At 40.8% G+C, this 17,503-nt stretch overlaps 1 protein-coding gene across 1 annotated transcript in view; it reads right to left on the bottom strand.

The window, feature by feature from the left end:
* Positions 1-17,503, bottom strand: part of BACE2 (beta-secretase 2) — a 51,587-nt gene that overhangs the window by 12,884 nt on the left and 21,200 nt on the right. Inside the window, exons 2-5 of the mRNA XM_065068450.1 lie at positions 16,100-16,188; positions 5,629-5,845; positions 3,934-4,062; positions 2,610-2,744 (exon numbers count right to left, since the gene is read on the bottom strand). Coding sequence (XP_064924522.1) covers positions 2,610-2,744; positions 3,934-4,062; positions 5,629-5,845; positions 16,100-16,188 — 570 coding nt within the window. The remainder of the gene's footprint in view (positions 1-2,609; positions 2,745-3,933; positions 4,063-5,628; positions 5,846-16,099; positions 16,189-17,503) is intronic.

The following is a 17,503-nucleotide window of genomic DNA, read 5'->3' as shown; positions in this document are numbered from 1 at the left end:
ACACAATACAGCAGCCCATGTTTAATGATTGACATATATAAGTTAAGAATATTCAAGGAACATTAGGCCTCATTGCATGTCATATTTGGTACTGGCTCAAGAGAACAAATGCTAAATGCCACAACTTTCTCTCTTAACTGCTGCAAACCCCTAAAACACAGACAAAAACAAGTAAAAAGAAACTCAAAATTTCAATCTTGCTGCCTCAAAATCTGGACTAAAAAAACCCTAAGGAAACAGTTATCTTCATTATTAAAACCCTAGCCCTCAGATTAAGGGATTTCATCAAGCTCTAGATGCAGTAAACAAAGAATAAATATTTTTAAAGGTACACAACTGAACAGTGACACATTTCTGGTATATCATAAGGCATAAGGAAACATACAGCATAAGGTTTTTAGGAAGAGGCCAAACAACAAGCGACTTCAAAATACATTGGTTTAGATGTTATCAAGTCACATAGAATATCTTTAGTGCAGTGACAAAAATAAAACCCACCTAAAAGTAAAACAAATATATTTGACTTAGTTATTTTCTTTTTGAAAGAAGAGCTGCTATAGGCTGCCAAGCAGAGCTGAAAGAAAAACAAACAGGAAACTATTTATTGTACACTCAGAAATATTCTGAAGAGTGGAGAGAAACACCAAGGCATTGTGGAGTCCATTTTAATAGGTTTGTACCACACAGATGCAACTGCCAGCATCCCGTAGAGCTACCCTTGGAAAAAAAGTAGGTAGGAGGCACAGCCAAAAGGGTCAACTTCTAACATATTAACCACACAAAATGCCTGGAGCAGCAGGAATGTTTGGCCAGAGACTAAGTACCTAGATTTTCATTCTGTATTCATTGTACTTTCAGTGGTTAATAACTTCTTGCCTTCTTAATCTTCCTGGTTAATATTTAATAGTGCACCCTACGCGCTGCCAGCAGCTCAGGACTTCTCTCAGCCCTGGTCTGCCCAGCTTAAGGCCGCAGCTGTGGTCTAATATTGGACAAATTCCCAGCACTGAGGTGAGGTGACTACTTTTCCCTTGCAAGGAAAGGAGTAGTCTCTGGTGACTGTTACAAGAAATGTTCCATTTCCTAGAAAACAACTAAGAGGAGAGAGGGCACGCAGTTCACCATCCTGTACAGTGAATTATACATCCTCTGCAAGCTCCTAACTAGCCAAACTTTAATCATAGTAGCCCTAATTTACTATTCTTCCCCTAAATTTTTGCGAGAAGATCTTTGATCAAGAAAGGAATAATGTCTTCTATACCAGGGACTAGCATACTGTGCGGCACAGACAATATGTTGGCTGGCTCAGAAAAAGAGCAACAATAACAGGAAACTTTCATAACACCGCTAGGTTTTTAAGTGAGTTGTTTTCTGGAAACAGTAAGTATTAAACTATTAGTACAAGGGCTCTTCTTCAAAAACAAGTTGATCTTTTTTTAATGCTAGAAAGAAGAGCAACACAAACATTTATGTCAAAGGATTAGCAGTTTTGCCCTCCTAACAATATAACAGACATTTAAATAGACATTGTTTGTTTTGCTTATTAAGTTGAAAGCTGATATAACTAATTTAAAATATTTTAAATGACACTATGATTTCCTTATTTTGTACATAAATATAATAATGTTTGTGTAAGATTTTTATCCTAAATTTTACTTAAATTGTATGAACTAGAAAAACTTTTGAATTATCATGTCCAAATGATTTCCAACTTAGAGAACAAGCATAAGATAAAATTAAGATGTCTAATGAAAACAGGGCATGAAAATTATAGAACTAAAATCAAAACATGAATAGCAATGAGCTTCAGTAACAAACAAACGAAACACACACATACAAACATATCCTCCAAAGAAAAAAATGAAACAGCTTTGGAATAAAAATGGCAACACCACAGTCTCATTAAACTGATTCCTAATAAAAACAGAAAACAAATCAATCAGGCATAGTAACTGACAAAGCCAAAGCAAGCAAAAGTGGATTAGAAAAAACAGAAAAAGAAGGCATAGGATGAGATACTTTGGGAAGCTTCCCAGGAAGACACTTGCTCAATGCTGTCAGGAGTTACATGCTTAGACATTTCCACATGGGCTAATCCAACACCTTCCCTTTTGTTTGACCAGAATTGTCTTAAAACCCTTTGGTTTGATTTTACTGTATAACAGAAAACCATAATCTGTAGTTGCTTAAAGACTGTTGTCTTCTTGACAACAACTTATCTTCAGTGTTAAGGCACCTTTCTTACAACTCAGACAACTCAAATTAGTCAAGAGGCTGAGCCCTCCCAAACTACATCAGCCATATTTTCAGAGGACTGTTTAATTAATAACTGTAGCTTAGTCCCTAATTTACTGAAAATACTAGCAATGACTTTAAAGTCCTCTTTGAGGCAATGTTAGCATGTTTGATGTACATACTGCATTGCACATGGGTTGTTCATTCCTTTTCAGTTACCATGCAGCCTTAATTCTCAGAGGAAACCAGAATACAGGTCTGCTTGTAAAGACAAAACTGACCAATTCAGTGTTTTTTGGTTTACTTTTTTTTTTTTTTTTTTTTTAAAAATCAAACTTGCATTTTATATAGACAGAAACACATTATGCAATTACCTCTCTGCAGTCCAATTCGAGGTTCAGTCCTCCAACCTCCAGTTTGAGAATTTCAACCTGGTAATACCACTCCTCTTTGATAGGTGTATACCAAATATCACCCTTGTACAGACTTGGTTCAATTCCACCCAGAATCTGAGGGAAAAGAGAAAGGAATTCACACACTTTAAAATCCCAGATATTTAGTTTTGAGGCAAATACAGGAAAAAAAAGGGTACTCGCGGCATCAAAATTTTAATAGAGCACCATTTGTAAGGATCTTACTGACAACTCCTCGGTCAATAATAAAGCTGTATGAAGCATCTAGCTGTAAGCGTCAATCAACCAGAATTCCCATATTGGGCCAAATTACCAGCATCTTCATCTACAAGCTCACACTGTTTCTCTGACGAAAGCTCCACAGTTTAAAATCAAAACAGTATCTTCAGGGGTTTAATCTAGGCAATGTATAAAAACGGGACAGTATATTAAACCTGCACATCATAAATTCACTTTATCAGATCAGAAAACCTTAATACTTCTCAAGAACATTTCATCATTTCATTTTTCTTATACACATCCAAAATGGAATGTGACCATTCTGTCATTGCTATCGCTATTAGCTTTCATCAAAACTTATGTTGAAGCTGACTGCGAGCATACTAGACCATCAGATTTTGAACTGAGCTAACACGAGCAATTTCTCTCTTCGGCTTCATCTATCTCAAATGTGTTAACATCTACAACATGTGAATTCACAGCAAAATAACTATTTGTGACCAACTCCTGTGCTGATATGCTTATTTCAGTATAATTCAGGAACAGTCATAAATAATGGAAAATTCTTGGTCCCACTAAAACTGATGGGAAGACTTTTCAGAGTAACAACAAGTAGATTTGGTCTTCAGATTTTTGCCTTTAATATGTTGTCTACAAGGAAGAAAAGAGCCTTGATTCCTCTCCCCCTTTTCACGTCATGTAAAAAACATTACTGTAGCATTTTGATGAGATTTATTGCACAAGCTTAGCAGCTGAGTAAGTGGCTACTCAGTTTGAGAAAGACTGAAGAATCTGCCCTGAGGAAATACCACAACTTTTAAGCTTTTTTTTTTTTTTTTTTAAAAAATAAATGTGAAATGCAGAAGCTTACTCAAACTTGAGAGAGAAAAAAACAATGGAGAATGAAAATAGATGCTTGAGTTTTGCCTAAGTGCTTAACTTTTCTTTAAAAAAATATAAACCAGCTCATATATCAAAAATTAAATTTGGAAGTAGGATAGTCATAGAAAAGAGGGAGAGAGATTAAGAAAGATACATCTTCCCTCTCAGATTGACAGATACCCACAAGACTACCTCCGTTGGTACCGCTTCCAGAAACAGGCAGTCCAGCACCACACATCTGCAAGGAGAAAATGTTGGGGATCTTTGCCTGCCTCACAAGAGAATCAAAGAACGTCTCCACAGAACTTGAAGGCTTGAAGGTGTTGAAAAACAAAACAAAAAACAAAAGAATTGCAGAAGTATTCATTAAAAAGTTTATTTGCAGAAATGACCCAATTATTCAAACAAGATTGCTTTTCACAAGTAAACTGAATTTCTGACAACCATGTGATGAAAATTCTAGATATAGTATGTCATTAAAAAACTCACATCTGTCATTTTTCTGTTTCTTCTGGGTTTAAAAACATTTTTATTATTGACCACTGTCAGAAATCCCTAAAGCACAAGAATATTTTTCAACTGAAGGTTTAAAATTCAAATACTGGTTTCAGTTTTAGACAGAAACTCTCACTGATGCTTTCTGTTTGGAAAAGGCTTTGGGTTATTAGAACAGCCAAATGTAACTTGCCTTTCCTGTTTTTCCACAGTTAAAAGGAAGAATTTTAAGTGAGGATTTTCAGTTTTAAACCGTAGTTTATTCTAATGAACTTTGAATTCAATGGCCTTATTTCCCCTTCTTTTAAAGAACTTCATATCCAAGGACAATCACTTCAGCTGATTACTGGTCAACAGGTTCTTTCCTACACTGCATGTCATATTTGTCTTTGCAGTTTATTAGAGTACTACAATTTCATTGTAATTCAGATTTCTGTGCAGGTACATCTCATGACAGGCAGAGACCCTGGCGAGCTTGTGAAGTGCCAAGTGCTCTTACTACACAAAGCATAGAACAGCCTCAGAAGCCAACAACACTTAAGTCTTTGGAAGAAGGGAAAAATAAATGCCCTGAATGCACTGTTTGTTCAAACCAGTGCCTGAGAAGCAGCTCTTCTCTGTCTGTCTGTCAACAGTGTGTGATGGTAAGTATGGCAGAAGTCAATACAATGATCACACAACTCTTGAATAAAGCATTTTAATTCCAGAGTCAACAGGAAATATAGAATCATTTGTTCTAATGGGATATACCTCAGTTTGTGAATTTCTCAAACAGTTATGTGTAGGTTGAAAACTACGACCATGTAGTATTCCAATCATGTTTTCAGTTTTACATTAAAAGGTTATAAATTTTAGACTATAAATTTTAGGTTTTAATTTAAACTTCTACTTGAATTTCCTGCCTCAAAAAGAACAGGATATGCTTTGTTGTATGTTAATAAAAACACTAGAGCTAATATTGTTCTGAAATTATCCATTTATGCCCTCCATCTCAACTTTTACTTGATGAATGGAGAATGTCTTAGAATGAACTGCCAAAGGCTTGGTGAAGTAAGCCCATAAGTCCGTTGACAAGTCTTGAGAGAGATCATCACAACCTTCATAAATGCCCTCCACATGTATACCAGAAGCCTTTACTCCAATCTGCTGGAACTACAAACTCTGTAAAAGCTTATTAATTCCAGATGAGCTAAAATTGGAGCCTTCATCACAAGAAAAGCCTAAATCCTCATTTAGGACTGTGGTACCATCACAATCCAGTGTATTATTTCTAGAATTTAACAAATACAAAGGATCCACAGGAAAGAGTGGGTGGAAGGGAGGAGTCTAATTCTGACAGAATATCTGTCCTCTTATTTTAATAGCTGGGGAAAGAGTGACTTACCTTGGCTAAGGCATCGTAGGCAAGACCAAGAATCCCATGCCATTTAACCCCTGGTAAGAAGAAATTCTCTGATTCAAGAATGGTAGCAATGTTGATGACGTAGCTGCCATCTATTCCTTTTGGCATAGTAATAACATCTGTACCCAACACTCCAGTCCAGCTTCCTTGACTGTACTTAACTGTGACATCAATCCCTTGAGACTTGTATGTACTTGACCTTTAAAAGGAAAAGATACACTTATGCATGAGCTGTTCATGTACAATGCAAGACAGAATGTATTCCATCTTAATTTTTCCCAGAGAGAAAAAAAGTGAAGTGTGTAAAGTTGACTACATATACTCACAGAAAAAGGGGAATGGATTATAAAAACAGTAAAAAAAAAAAAAAAGCAGTAATAGAAAAAGTCTTGAGGCCTTGTTTTCATCCAACAATGACTCAAACCTTCACAATGTGTCCTTTTTTTTTTTTTTTAAATTAAATGTGTTACGTTATCCCGTGCATTACATCCCTGACTCAGACTGGTCTGTCAGTGACAATGTGGGATGGAATAGGAAAATTCAGTCTCTAAATGGTTGGCTCCAAGACTGGTGCTACAGGCAGGGCTTTGAATTTTTTTATAATGGTTGGTTTTATAAGACACCAGTCCGGACAGTGTCATGCGGGAAAGGTTTATCTCGCAGGGGCAAAAGGATGCTGGGGCAGGAATTAGCTGGGTTCATTTGGAGAGCTTTAAACTAGGCTTGAAGGGGGATGGGGTTGTAGCTGGGCTTGTCCCAGTGGGGCAGCATTCTAAAACTGATGAGGACTGGGTGGCCTCCTATGCCCCTAGGGAGAAATTGGTGTGCTCTGCTCGCTCCCTGAAATGCCTGTACACCAATGCGCGCAGCATGGGAAATAAGCAGGAGGAGTTAGAATCCTGTGTTCGGTCGGGAGATTATGGTCTGGTGGCAATTACAGAAACATGGTGGGACAGTTCACATGACTGGAATGTGGTCATGGATGGCTATGCCCTTTTCAGGAAAGACAGGCCAGCCAGGCGTGGTGGTGGAGTTGCTCTCTATGTGAGAGAGCAACTACAATGTACTAAATTCTGCCCAGGAGTGGATGATGAGCAAGTTGAGAGTGTATGGGTCAGGACCAAGGGACAGGCTGGCAGGGGTGACACTGTTGTGGGTGTCTATTACAGGCCACCAGATCAGGCTGAGGAAGTTGATGAGGCCTTCTATGAGCAGTTGAGAGTGGCGTCACAGACCCTGGTTGTTGTGGGGGATTTTAACTTCCCTGATGCTTGCTGGAAGGACCATTCAGCCAGCCAGCCACAGTCCAGGAGATTCCTCCAGTGCATTGATGATAACTTGCTCATGCAGATGGTGGAGGAGCCGACTAGGAGAGGTGCACTGCTGGATCTCATCCTCACTAACAAGGAGGGTCTGGTCGAAGCAGTAAAGGTTGAGGGCTGCCTGGGTTGCAGTGACCATGAGATGGTGGAGTTCAGTATCTTGTGTGGCAGGAACAGAATAGCAAGTAGAATTGCAACCCTGGACTTTAGCAAGGCTAACTTTGGCCTTTTCAAGCAATTGCTGGGGGAAATCCCATGGGCAAGACTGCTTGAAGGAAAAGGGGCCCAAGATAGCTGGATTGCATTCAGAGATTGCTTCTTCTAGGCTCAGGATCAGAGCATCCCCACACGTAGGAAGTCAAGGAAGGGAGCCAGGAGGCCTGCGTGGTTGAATAGGGATCGGTTGGGTATGCTCAAGCAGAAGAGGAGAGTTTACAGTCATGGAAGCAGGGGCTGGCCACTTGGGAAGAATATAAGATTGCTGTTAGAGGATGTAGGAAGGCAGCTAGGATAGCCAAGGCCTCCTTAGAATTACAGCTGGCGAGAGGGGTCAAGGACAGCAAAAAGAACTTTTTCAAATATATAGCAGATAAAGCTAATACCAGAGGCAATGTAGTTCCAGTGATGAATGGGGTGGGTGCCTTGGTGGCAGAAGATACAGAGAAGGCAGAATTACTGAATGCCTTCTTTGTCTCTGTCTACTCTGCCGGAGGCTGTCCTGGGGAGCCCTGTACCCCTGAGACCCCGGATGAAGCCAGGTCAATGGAGGAGTTTGCTTTAGTTGACGAGGACAGGGTTAGGGAACAATTAAATAGTCTGGACATCCATAAATCCATGGGTCCAGATGGGATGCATCCGCAGGTGCTGAGGGAGCTGGCTGAAGTCATTGCTGGACTGCTTTCCATCATCTTTGCCAAGTCTTGGGACACGGGAGAGGTGCCCGAGGATTGGAGGAAAGCAAATGTCACTCCAGTCTTCAAAAAGGGCAAGAAGGAGGACCCGGGTAATTATAGACTGGTCAGCCTCACCTCTGTCCCTGGGAAAGTAATGGAACAACTTATCCTTGGTGCCATTTCAAGGCATATCAAGGATAAGAGGGTTATTAGGGGCAGTCAGCATGGCTTTACCAAGGGTAAGTCATGCTTGACCAACTTCATAGCCTTTTATGAGAATGTAACAAGGTGGATGGATGATGGCAGAGCGGTGGATGTGGTCTACCTTGACTTCAGTAAAGCCTTTGACACAGTCTCCCACAGCATCCTCACAGCTAAGTTGAGGAGGTGTGGTGTAGACAATAGAGTAGTGAGGTGGGTTGCAAACTGGCTTAAGGAGAGAAGCCAGAGAGTGGTAGTCAATGGTGCGGAGTCTAGTTGGAGGCCAGTATCTAGTGGAGTGCCTCAGGGGTCAGTACCGGGGCCGATATTATTCAATATATTCATTAACGATTTAGACGAGGGAATAGAGTGTACTATCAGCAAGTTTGCTGATGACACTAAGCTGGGAGGGGTGGCTGACACGCCAGAAGGCTGTACTGCCATCCAGCAGGACCCGGACAGGCTGGAGAGTTGGGCGGGGAATAACGTAATGAAATTTAACAAGAGAAAGTGTAGAGTCCTGCATCTGGGCAGGAACAACCCCAGGTTCTAGTATAGGTTGGAAAATTATATATTAGAGAGCAGTGTAGGGGAAAGGGACCTGGGGGTCCTGGTGGACAACAGGATGACCATGAGCCAGCACTGTGCCCTTGTGGCCAACAGGGCCAATGGCATCCTGGGGTGTATTACAAGGGGAGTGGTTAGTAGATTGAGAGAGGTCTTCCTTCCCCTCTACTCCGCCCTGGTGAGACCACATCTGGAATATTGTGTCCAGTTCTGGGCACCTCAGTTCAAGAAGGACAGGGAACTGCTGGAGAGGGTCCAGCGTAGGGCAACAAAGATGATTAAGGGAGTGGAGCACCTCCCTTATGAAGAAAGGCTGAGGGAGCTGGGTCTCTTTAGTTTGGAGAAGAGGAGACTGAGGGGTGACCTTATGAATGTTTATATATATATAAAGGGTGAGTGCCATGAGGATGCAGCCAGGCTCTTCTCGGTGGCAAACAATGATAGGACAAGGGGTAATGGGATCAAGCTGGAACACAAGAGGTTCCACTTAAATTTGAGAAGAAACTTCTTCTCAGTAAGGGTGACAGAGTACTGGAACAGGCTGCCCAGGGGGGTTGTGGAGTCTCCTTCTCTGGAGACATTCAAAACCCACCTGGACATGTTCCTGTGCGACCTCACCTAGGCGTTCCTGCTCCAGCAGGGGGATTGGATTAGAAGATCTTCTGAGGTCCCTTCCAATCCCAAACATACTGTGATACTGTGATCAGAACAGGAGCAATACTCTTTAACTGGAGATGAAATGTATTAAGTGGCACAAGAAAATGAAAACTTTCTGAATTCAAATCTCAAATTGAAATGCCAAGCTAACTGAATAGCTGTAGACTAATATGTCATTAATATTACTAAAAATCCATTTTTGGTAAATTGGAGTATTATTGTGAGTATCAGGAATAAAACACAGGTTTTCTAAATCTGCAGTTTCGTCTATCTATCAGGAAGTAAGTAGATTTGAATGTTATTAACAAATGATTCCCTGACTTGGAGGAGGAAAGGAAGGAGTTCCTTCTAGACCTTGGCAGCAAAAGCAACAGAGCAGTTGAGTATGGCAAGCAAAGAAAGAAAAATAATCTTGTTTAGAAGGCTTAACAAAACAGGAGAAAAAAAATCAATAGATTTCTTCATTTTAAAATCTTGTAGTATAAATATAGTAATCAGCTTCCACCTTCATCACTACTGAACAGCTATAAAACTCCTAGTTTCCTTACAATCTATTTTGGTCCCATTCCTTGGCAGGCAGCTTGCCTTTCTAAGGAGGCAAACTACCATGCTTGGTACGTTCAAACAGACTTTTAGTTTGACAACTTTTAAAAAAGTAAATTAAAAAAAAGAGGCAAGTGTAAAATAATTTCATAATACCACCTTCACATGTGTGTAAAACAGTAGAAGATGCAGATGATTTATCCAGTGCAGTCAGTTTATCAAACCAGCTTTCATCTAACAGCTGCTCTCACAGAAACAACCAGATGAGGTATCTTCACAGGCCCCTGTACCTGAGCTCACCAGAATGAATTGGTGTGATTTTGTCTATTAGGGAGAACAACCTTCAGACAGCAATTCAGACAGCTCCTACCCATTCAAGCAGACACTTTATCTTGAAGGACAATTTGGCCATATGGACCATGCAACTTATTCTCTTCCTAGCTAAACAAGGGTTGGGAACAATAAGAGTCCGGGCTGTAACTCTAAACCATTCTTGATACTCCCAACACCTAACCCATCAGGGGTCTTCACAGCCCAGTAGCCTGCAACATCCAAGAAAGCAGAAATAAATGAGGTAATAGGCCCCACGGATTAGATTTCAAAATCACAAATTCCAGAGACACTGTTACTACCTGTACCTGGTTACTGCTACTGCTGTTTTACCTTTCTGCGTAATTCTGCATTTGTATGACACTTAGTCTAAGGGACATCTCTGCTCAGGCAGGGTCTTCAGAGCACCACTGTGATACTGGCAGCACATTTTATAAATCAAAATGGAGTCTAAATAATTAGAGACATAAGAGAAGCTAGGAGGGGGCAGGAAAAGAAAGGGAAAATACAGGGCTCTTAATACAGGAGAGTGGCTGTGCAACAGAAGAAGAAACATCTGAAATCAGAGAGAAAACTGAGTGCTAGGAGAATAAAGCAGAGCAAATCTGCACATAGAGACTCTGCATGATGAGCAACAGCAGCAGCACATAGCTCTGCTTCTGTAGGCAGTAATAGCTTGACGGATTGAGCTGTGGACCAGGACACAGAAAGACAGGGCTCGTTTTCCAGCACTGTAGGTGAACTTCCTGGTGAAAGGCAGGACAAGCCACTTCCTCAGCTTCCTGACCTGTAGAAATGGATATGAGGATACTCATCTCATCTGTAAAGCCCACAAATGTTGTATTGGAGAGAAGGCCTTATCATATCTTTCAAGGAACAAAATACCCAGTGTGGGAAGGGATCTCACGTGATCCTTGTGGCAGTAAATTACATTCTGTTCTGCAAAACCACTTCCTGCTCCGTCTTCTTGACAGTAATCAGCTGGTGTTTTTCCGACTCACTGATCCAAAGGAAGAAAACTTCTTTAGAGGTGAAAACTAGAGACTTGTTCTAATTCGTGGGCTGAGAACAAACACACAGCATGAAAAATTCCAAACAAGTTGTTGTGGCTAAGATAAAAAAAATAAGAAATTCAGCTTTTCTGGCAGGACAGAGTATATCTTCACTAGAGGCAAGGAAAAAGGCCTCCTAGTTTATGGTGCTGTAGTGTTTCCCTGTCCTTTCTGGTTACCACCTTTTCTCCAAAGCAACCAACAGAAACATGGTCCTCAAATCTCAGCTTAGAAAACTAGCAACAGGTTCATTTTTCTCATGTAGAGTTACTCCTCATTACCAGCCTACAGCATTGAATAAAGCATTGGCAAAATATTATGCTCAAAATGGTAACAGCAAATCCACTTCACAGAAAGCCCTGCTTAACTCCGACCTTGCCAAACACATGCAATTCCTTCTTAATTCAACAGTGTCCCAGCCCACTTGCCACTCTTCAACAAACCAGGACTTCAGATTTTCTTACTTATCCATTCACTTTTTCCTAAGCACCAAACCCATGTCTCCACGAACAGCAATGGCAAAGAAAACAGCAATAGATCAAAAAATCTGAACAGAAGTTTTGATTGCTTCTTCAGTGAAGATGGAAGGCGCAAGATAAGTGACTCAGGGCCAACTCAGGGCAAAGCAAACATGAAAACCCAACAACCATCCTAGTTGTCTAAAGACTATGCCTCAACATAAATTCTTATCTTTAACGAAGAAGTCCCACCTAACTTGCAGGGGTTCTGGAACAAGTTTATAATTTCCCTCAAACCATAAACTGCACAGTGTACACAACCAGACTTGCAGGATCACACTGCAAAGCAGCAGCTTACTTTTGCTTGCTTGTGTATAACTTATTGTATTACCTCAATTTATTGCCCATAATTTTCTTGCCTCCATATCTCTTGGAATAATCAATTCTTGAGCAGTTTGCTCTCAGAACTTTAGATGGTGCACAGTACTATTCACACTGAAATAAGACCGAATACTGTTGCTGAATACCGACAGCCCTGAGTATGTCATTCTTTCACATACTGCTACAGATCCACCACTGATAATTTAGTTTCAAGAGTAAAAATCACTTTATACCTCTGTTAAAGTAGTTTGTTTATCATAAGTAGTGTACTCAACAAAAACAACTTATTTTGAACAGCATGAGAACAAACCCTGTGGTTTCAGTTCAGGACAAACTAAGCCATTTCCCAAAACCTTATACACCATTGTGACCTATACAGCATGATCACCACAGCAGACTCAGAACTTCTCACAGCTAAGTTTTGTCAGAGCTACTCCAAAGCTCAAGCCATGAAAGAGTTCATGGTAACAGCTTTATGCATTTTGTATGGAAAGACCCAGATAATTAAACAGTAGAACTATATGACACGGATTATATGACACACAACATAATTTAACAAACTAGTTCTGAAGCTGCTCAAGGAGGGCTCTTCCTGAACAACACAACCTCAAGGTCCTTTGAAACACAGATAGTGCCTTTCCTATGCACCCTCCTCAATTTCAGTCAAAAAACAATCGTGCATTTAATTTTGGATTTTGATCATTTTAATAAAATTAAAGTAAGAGCATGGCAATCAGGAAATTCAGATCCATCACTCTCTTTCTCCAACACAATACTAATATTCTAATAAGCACACATCTATAACTCAGTCCCATTAACTTAACAAATTACTAATCCTTCTTTCTCCTTATCTTCAATTCGCAGTTTATGACTTTGATATGGAAGCACTTCATGACGATATAAGGAAAAACTGCAGGAATGATTACCAGATGAGAGAAAAACCTCTTTATCTAATTTTGAAGTGTTCCATGTAGCATGGAAGAAAAGTGGCCATAGGTCATTTGTCTCATTTGCACGTGGGTAAAGGTCACTCTTAGGTAATTTTACAGATCTAGCCGATGTGATATCAAGGCTCCTGTATACCATTTATGCAAAATCATGTCAGCCAGGGAAAATAACTTGAGTACTGAGAGAAGGCTGTCATAAGTCCAGTCTCAAAAAGAGAGGAGCTACAGGGCCCAAGAAACTCTAGGCCGCTGGGTCAGGGAAAGTCTCAAAGAACAACCTCCTGGAATCTGCTCCCAAGCACATGCAGGACAAGAAGGTAATCATGGACGCTCAATGAGGAATTTAATGGGTATTATTATACCTGACCAACCTCATTGTCTTCTACAATAAAATGACCGGCTATGCAGATGAGGAGAGTGCAGTGACTGTAGCATGTCTTGACTTCAGTCAGGCTTTTGATGCCATCTCCCATAGCATTCCCATTTGGAAGCTGAGGATGTGGGGCTGAACAGACAGCAGTGTGGGCTGAAGATGGGCTAGGCCACCGGGCCCAAACGGCAGTGACCACTGGCTCAGTGTCAGGCTCATGACAAGCATAGCGCCCCAAGGGTTGTAAGTGGAGGAGAAATTGTTTTTAACATCTTCATCAAGAACCTATACAACAGATAGACTGTACCCTCAGCAGATTTGCCCAGGACACTTCATTAAAGGGAGTAGTTGACATGCTGAATATCAGAGCTTGAATTCAAAGGAATCTTGAAAAATGAGAAAATTGAACCAAGAGAACCTCCTGACACTCAACATGGAGAAGCACAAAGTTTTGTAGGTGAGAGGAAATAACCCCACACATCAGGACAGAATGAGAAGCAACTAAAAAGGGCTCAAAAGGACTTGGGATAATGGTGGACACCAGGCTGAATAAGAGCAAACACCGTACTTGCCCTGTGCATATCACAAACTCTACACCAGGCCACATATGGAGGGCCATAGACAACATATCCAAGAAAGTTGCTCTCACCTTCTGGTCAGCACCGGTGAGTCCACACCTGGAATAGACTGTGGCTAGCTCTGGGAACCCAGTTCAACAAGGATCTGGAGAAAGAGGGACTGGCAGAGAGCTACCAGATAGGTCAGGGACCATGAACACAGGATCTGTGATGAGAGGCTGAGAGAAGCTGGGCTTTGGTTTTGCAGACAAGAAACTAAGGCCAAATCTCACAGCAGCTTACAACAACTTGAAAGACAATTACAAAGATGCCACAGCCAAACTTTTCTCTGCAGTGACATATAATAACACAAGGGACAACATCCATGAGTCACATTTTGTGAGGTTCAGAGTGGACAATAGGAAATATTTCCTCCACAGGACAGTGTGGCACAGCACTGAAACACACTGCCAAGAGAGAGCATCCTTAAAGGTTTACAGGACTTGGCTGGACTCAGCCATGGAAAACCTGATCTGCTGACAACGCTGCCTCATTTGAGATATGTACCGACTGACCTACAGAAGTTTCTTGCAAAAGACTTTTTTAAACATCTAACTGATTTCAGTGGGGCTAGGATCCCTCCCAGATTACATTTATCTAAATATATTTGAAGTATTTACAATGGAAGAAACATGGTGTAGCCAAGTTCAAGCATACTAATGGTTTCATTTTTTTCTGAGCATATTGTAGTACTGCACCAATTCAATCCAAATAAGAAATTCTTATTATAATTGCTCTGAATTGCTCTGACTTGAGTTTAGAATAATTTTTACAAAGTGCCCTTAACTCTTGAGGGCCCAAATTTCAAGGTTTCATTATTAACTTTATATCAAATTTCACAAAACACAGTATACACTGAGAACACTGATAAGAGACTGTAACCTTCAAGTGATTCCACAGCCTTTCAAAACACACAGCCTCTGCTGTTGTTGTTATTTCTAATGGTTTATGGTTCTCATGAGAGAGGCTTTGCCCTTCCAGACAAAATAACATCACTGAAGAAAAAAGAGAGAAGGGATGCTTGTGCTTTTAATTCCTTGCAGCTAAGTTTCCTCTAGCCACTACCTATGGAAGGGGATAGCTGGCATGAAAAACTCTGCAATACTGCAGAAATGGCTTTCAAGTGCAAGTTCTGGACTTTACAGACCTGTGTCATATGAGAGTGAGATGTGCAATATCGCCATTATCACTTGAATATGTGGCAGGAGGTAAGGTTATGCCAGTAAGCAACACGGAAATACCTTCTATCCCTCTATCACCAGTGCATCTTACTGGGAAAAAAAGTGCAAACCCTCATGTTAAAATACATAAAGAGGTAATGAGAATGGTGATATTCTCCAGCCTCCCAGTCCTTTAAGTATTTTTACCCATATGCTTTAGCTAAAGACAGACACTGTGTTTTGGAGAAGTTTACCTGAAATAATTGAAACTAGAGAAGGGCAGAAACAAAGGAAGAAAGGAGCATGAATGATTCAGACAGAAGAAGCTGTGCTTGGCTGTGACTAATGTCACCTCATGCTAACACAGCAAATTTAGTGCATAACAAGCACTGAAACCACCAAGTCGTATCTTATAAACAACCAGATTCAGCAGGGTCTGTCCAGATCACTGGTTTGAGGATGGTTTGGATGGTTTGATGGTTTGAGGCCATTGGCCGAACTAAAGAACAAGTGAGTTTTTGAATAGCTAATTTTGGTTTTGAATGAAATGTCAAGTAAAAGATACAATTACTGAGTTTTAAGTTTTGTTTTTAAACAAAGGGAAAGTATATTTAAACTTTAATTCATTCCAAGACTATTTGGATAAGAAATTGGCTGAAATTAGTGTCATTTTGCAAACAGTTTTTACCCCGTAATCTTCTTCCCTTTTCTGCAGCTCTAATCAGCTTTGTGCTCAGAGCTCAGTTGCACTGCCATGAGTGGGACTGTTCATGGTGTCAGGCAGGACTTTGCATCAAGCAAATCTTCCCACTCAGGCAACAAACATCCCACTCTCTTGGGATGTCACAGGAGCCCCATGAACTGCCTTATCATCCTCTTTTGCGTGGCGTGGAGTGGAGGAGTCGGAATCTAAAAGACACCCTAACCCATCACGAAGTGTAGAACAGGTACTTACAGCTCGGTATTGAAGTAGGAGGTGACATCAGGATCAGGCACACCTGCTACAGCAAAATTACTGCTCCCGGTGTCAACCAGAATATTTAACTGCCGAAACAGAAGAAAGGAGAGGTGGTTTTCATATCCAACTAAACGAACAAACAAACAAACAAAATCATTACAGTTTTTGTCTAAATTACCTTCAATTTTAAAATGATGATGAAAATTGTCCTGGAAAACAAAGTGTCACTTTTGGAAAAGATATGCTACTGCAGCCCCTTCAAAACAGCTGATCATGCTGACATGCTTTAAAATAGGCATGTTCCTGCAAGGGGGAAAACCAGCCAAGACCATATTTACACCGTCTCAAGACCATATCCCACCATCTCAATTTTCTTTTTGGCCCAATCTATGTGTCTTGGCAACCTTGCTTGCCCAGGACACAGACTGAATTGCCTACTGTTTAAAGCATGGTTTGCCTCAGAGCTTACAAGGTTTCTATGTCAGGGCTGAGTGCAAGTCTGAGTAGAAATAAGCAGAAGCACAAAGCTGTCTCATGACCTGGAGAGCATGGGAGCTTTGTGCAGTTCATCCTGAGCAGGAGCAGCCTACCACAGCTTTCACATTCTTTAAATTGGAAGATGGCAGATTTATAAACACCGTGAATAGCATGGACTGAAAGGTGGACTAAGAGTGGGCCACATGTTTAGTTAATTGGGAGGACAAGATAGGCCAAAAATTTTCAATGAAAACCATACAGACAAAACGAGACTGCTCCATTCCCCTTTGGCTCAGGTTAGCAGGTTGCTTCACCCCAGCGGCATGATAGTCAAATCAGAAGGTAACAGCACAGGAGTGAGCAGCCAGAGGCAGGATTGCCTCGTTCAGGGAGACCTTGAAACTACAGGTGTCATTAAATGATAATTTAAGTCAGCTAGAGACTGTAGTACTACTAAAAGCTGCAGTCACACTTTTCCCTTGCTCTTGGCTGAATGCTTCCCATGGTTTCTTGGCATAAGCACTAGCACCCTTGGGGCTGTGCTACAAATCAGATCAGCTTCCTTACCTACAGTTACCAAAAAAAAAAAAAAAAAAAAAAGTATATATAGCAATCTGCCATATCAGACAGCTACTTGAAAAGAGATGGTAGAAGCAGGTACTACAAAAAGGTGATTGCCTCTTTCAGTAACAGCATGGTCTCAGATTGGTGTAAAATGATTGTGAAATTATGCCCTAGGCAGTAGGGTACAGCTGCTCCCCAGAAAAATTTAAATTAAAAATTTTCATGTAGGAGGGAGTGAAACATCAGGACTGGGTTGCCTGTGGTTTGACTTTAGCTCAAACTAGCCACTTTGGTAGTCCTCAACACTTGCTTAAGATGTGAGGTAGCCAGAGATCCAGGAGTGAAAATGGATGTGGGAAG

This window comes from Columba livia, chromosome 1, assembly GCF_036013475.1.
Source record: "Columba livia isolate bColLiv1 breed racing homer chromosome 1, bColLiv1.pat.W.v2, whole genome shotgun sequence".
NCBI lineage: Eukaryota > Metazoa > Chordata > Aves > Columbiformes > Columbidae > Columba > Columba livia.
The sequence above is the reverse complement of the archived record's forward strand: the minus strand, read 5'-3'. Positions and strand labels throughout refer to the sequence as shown.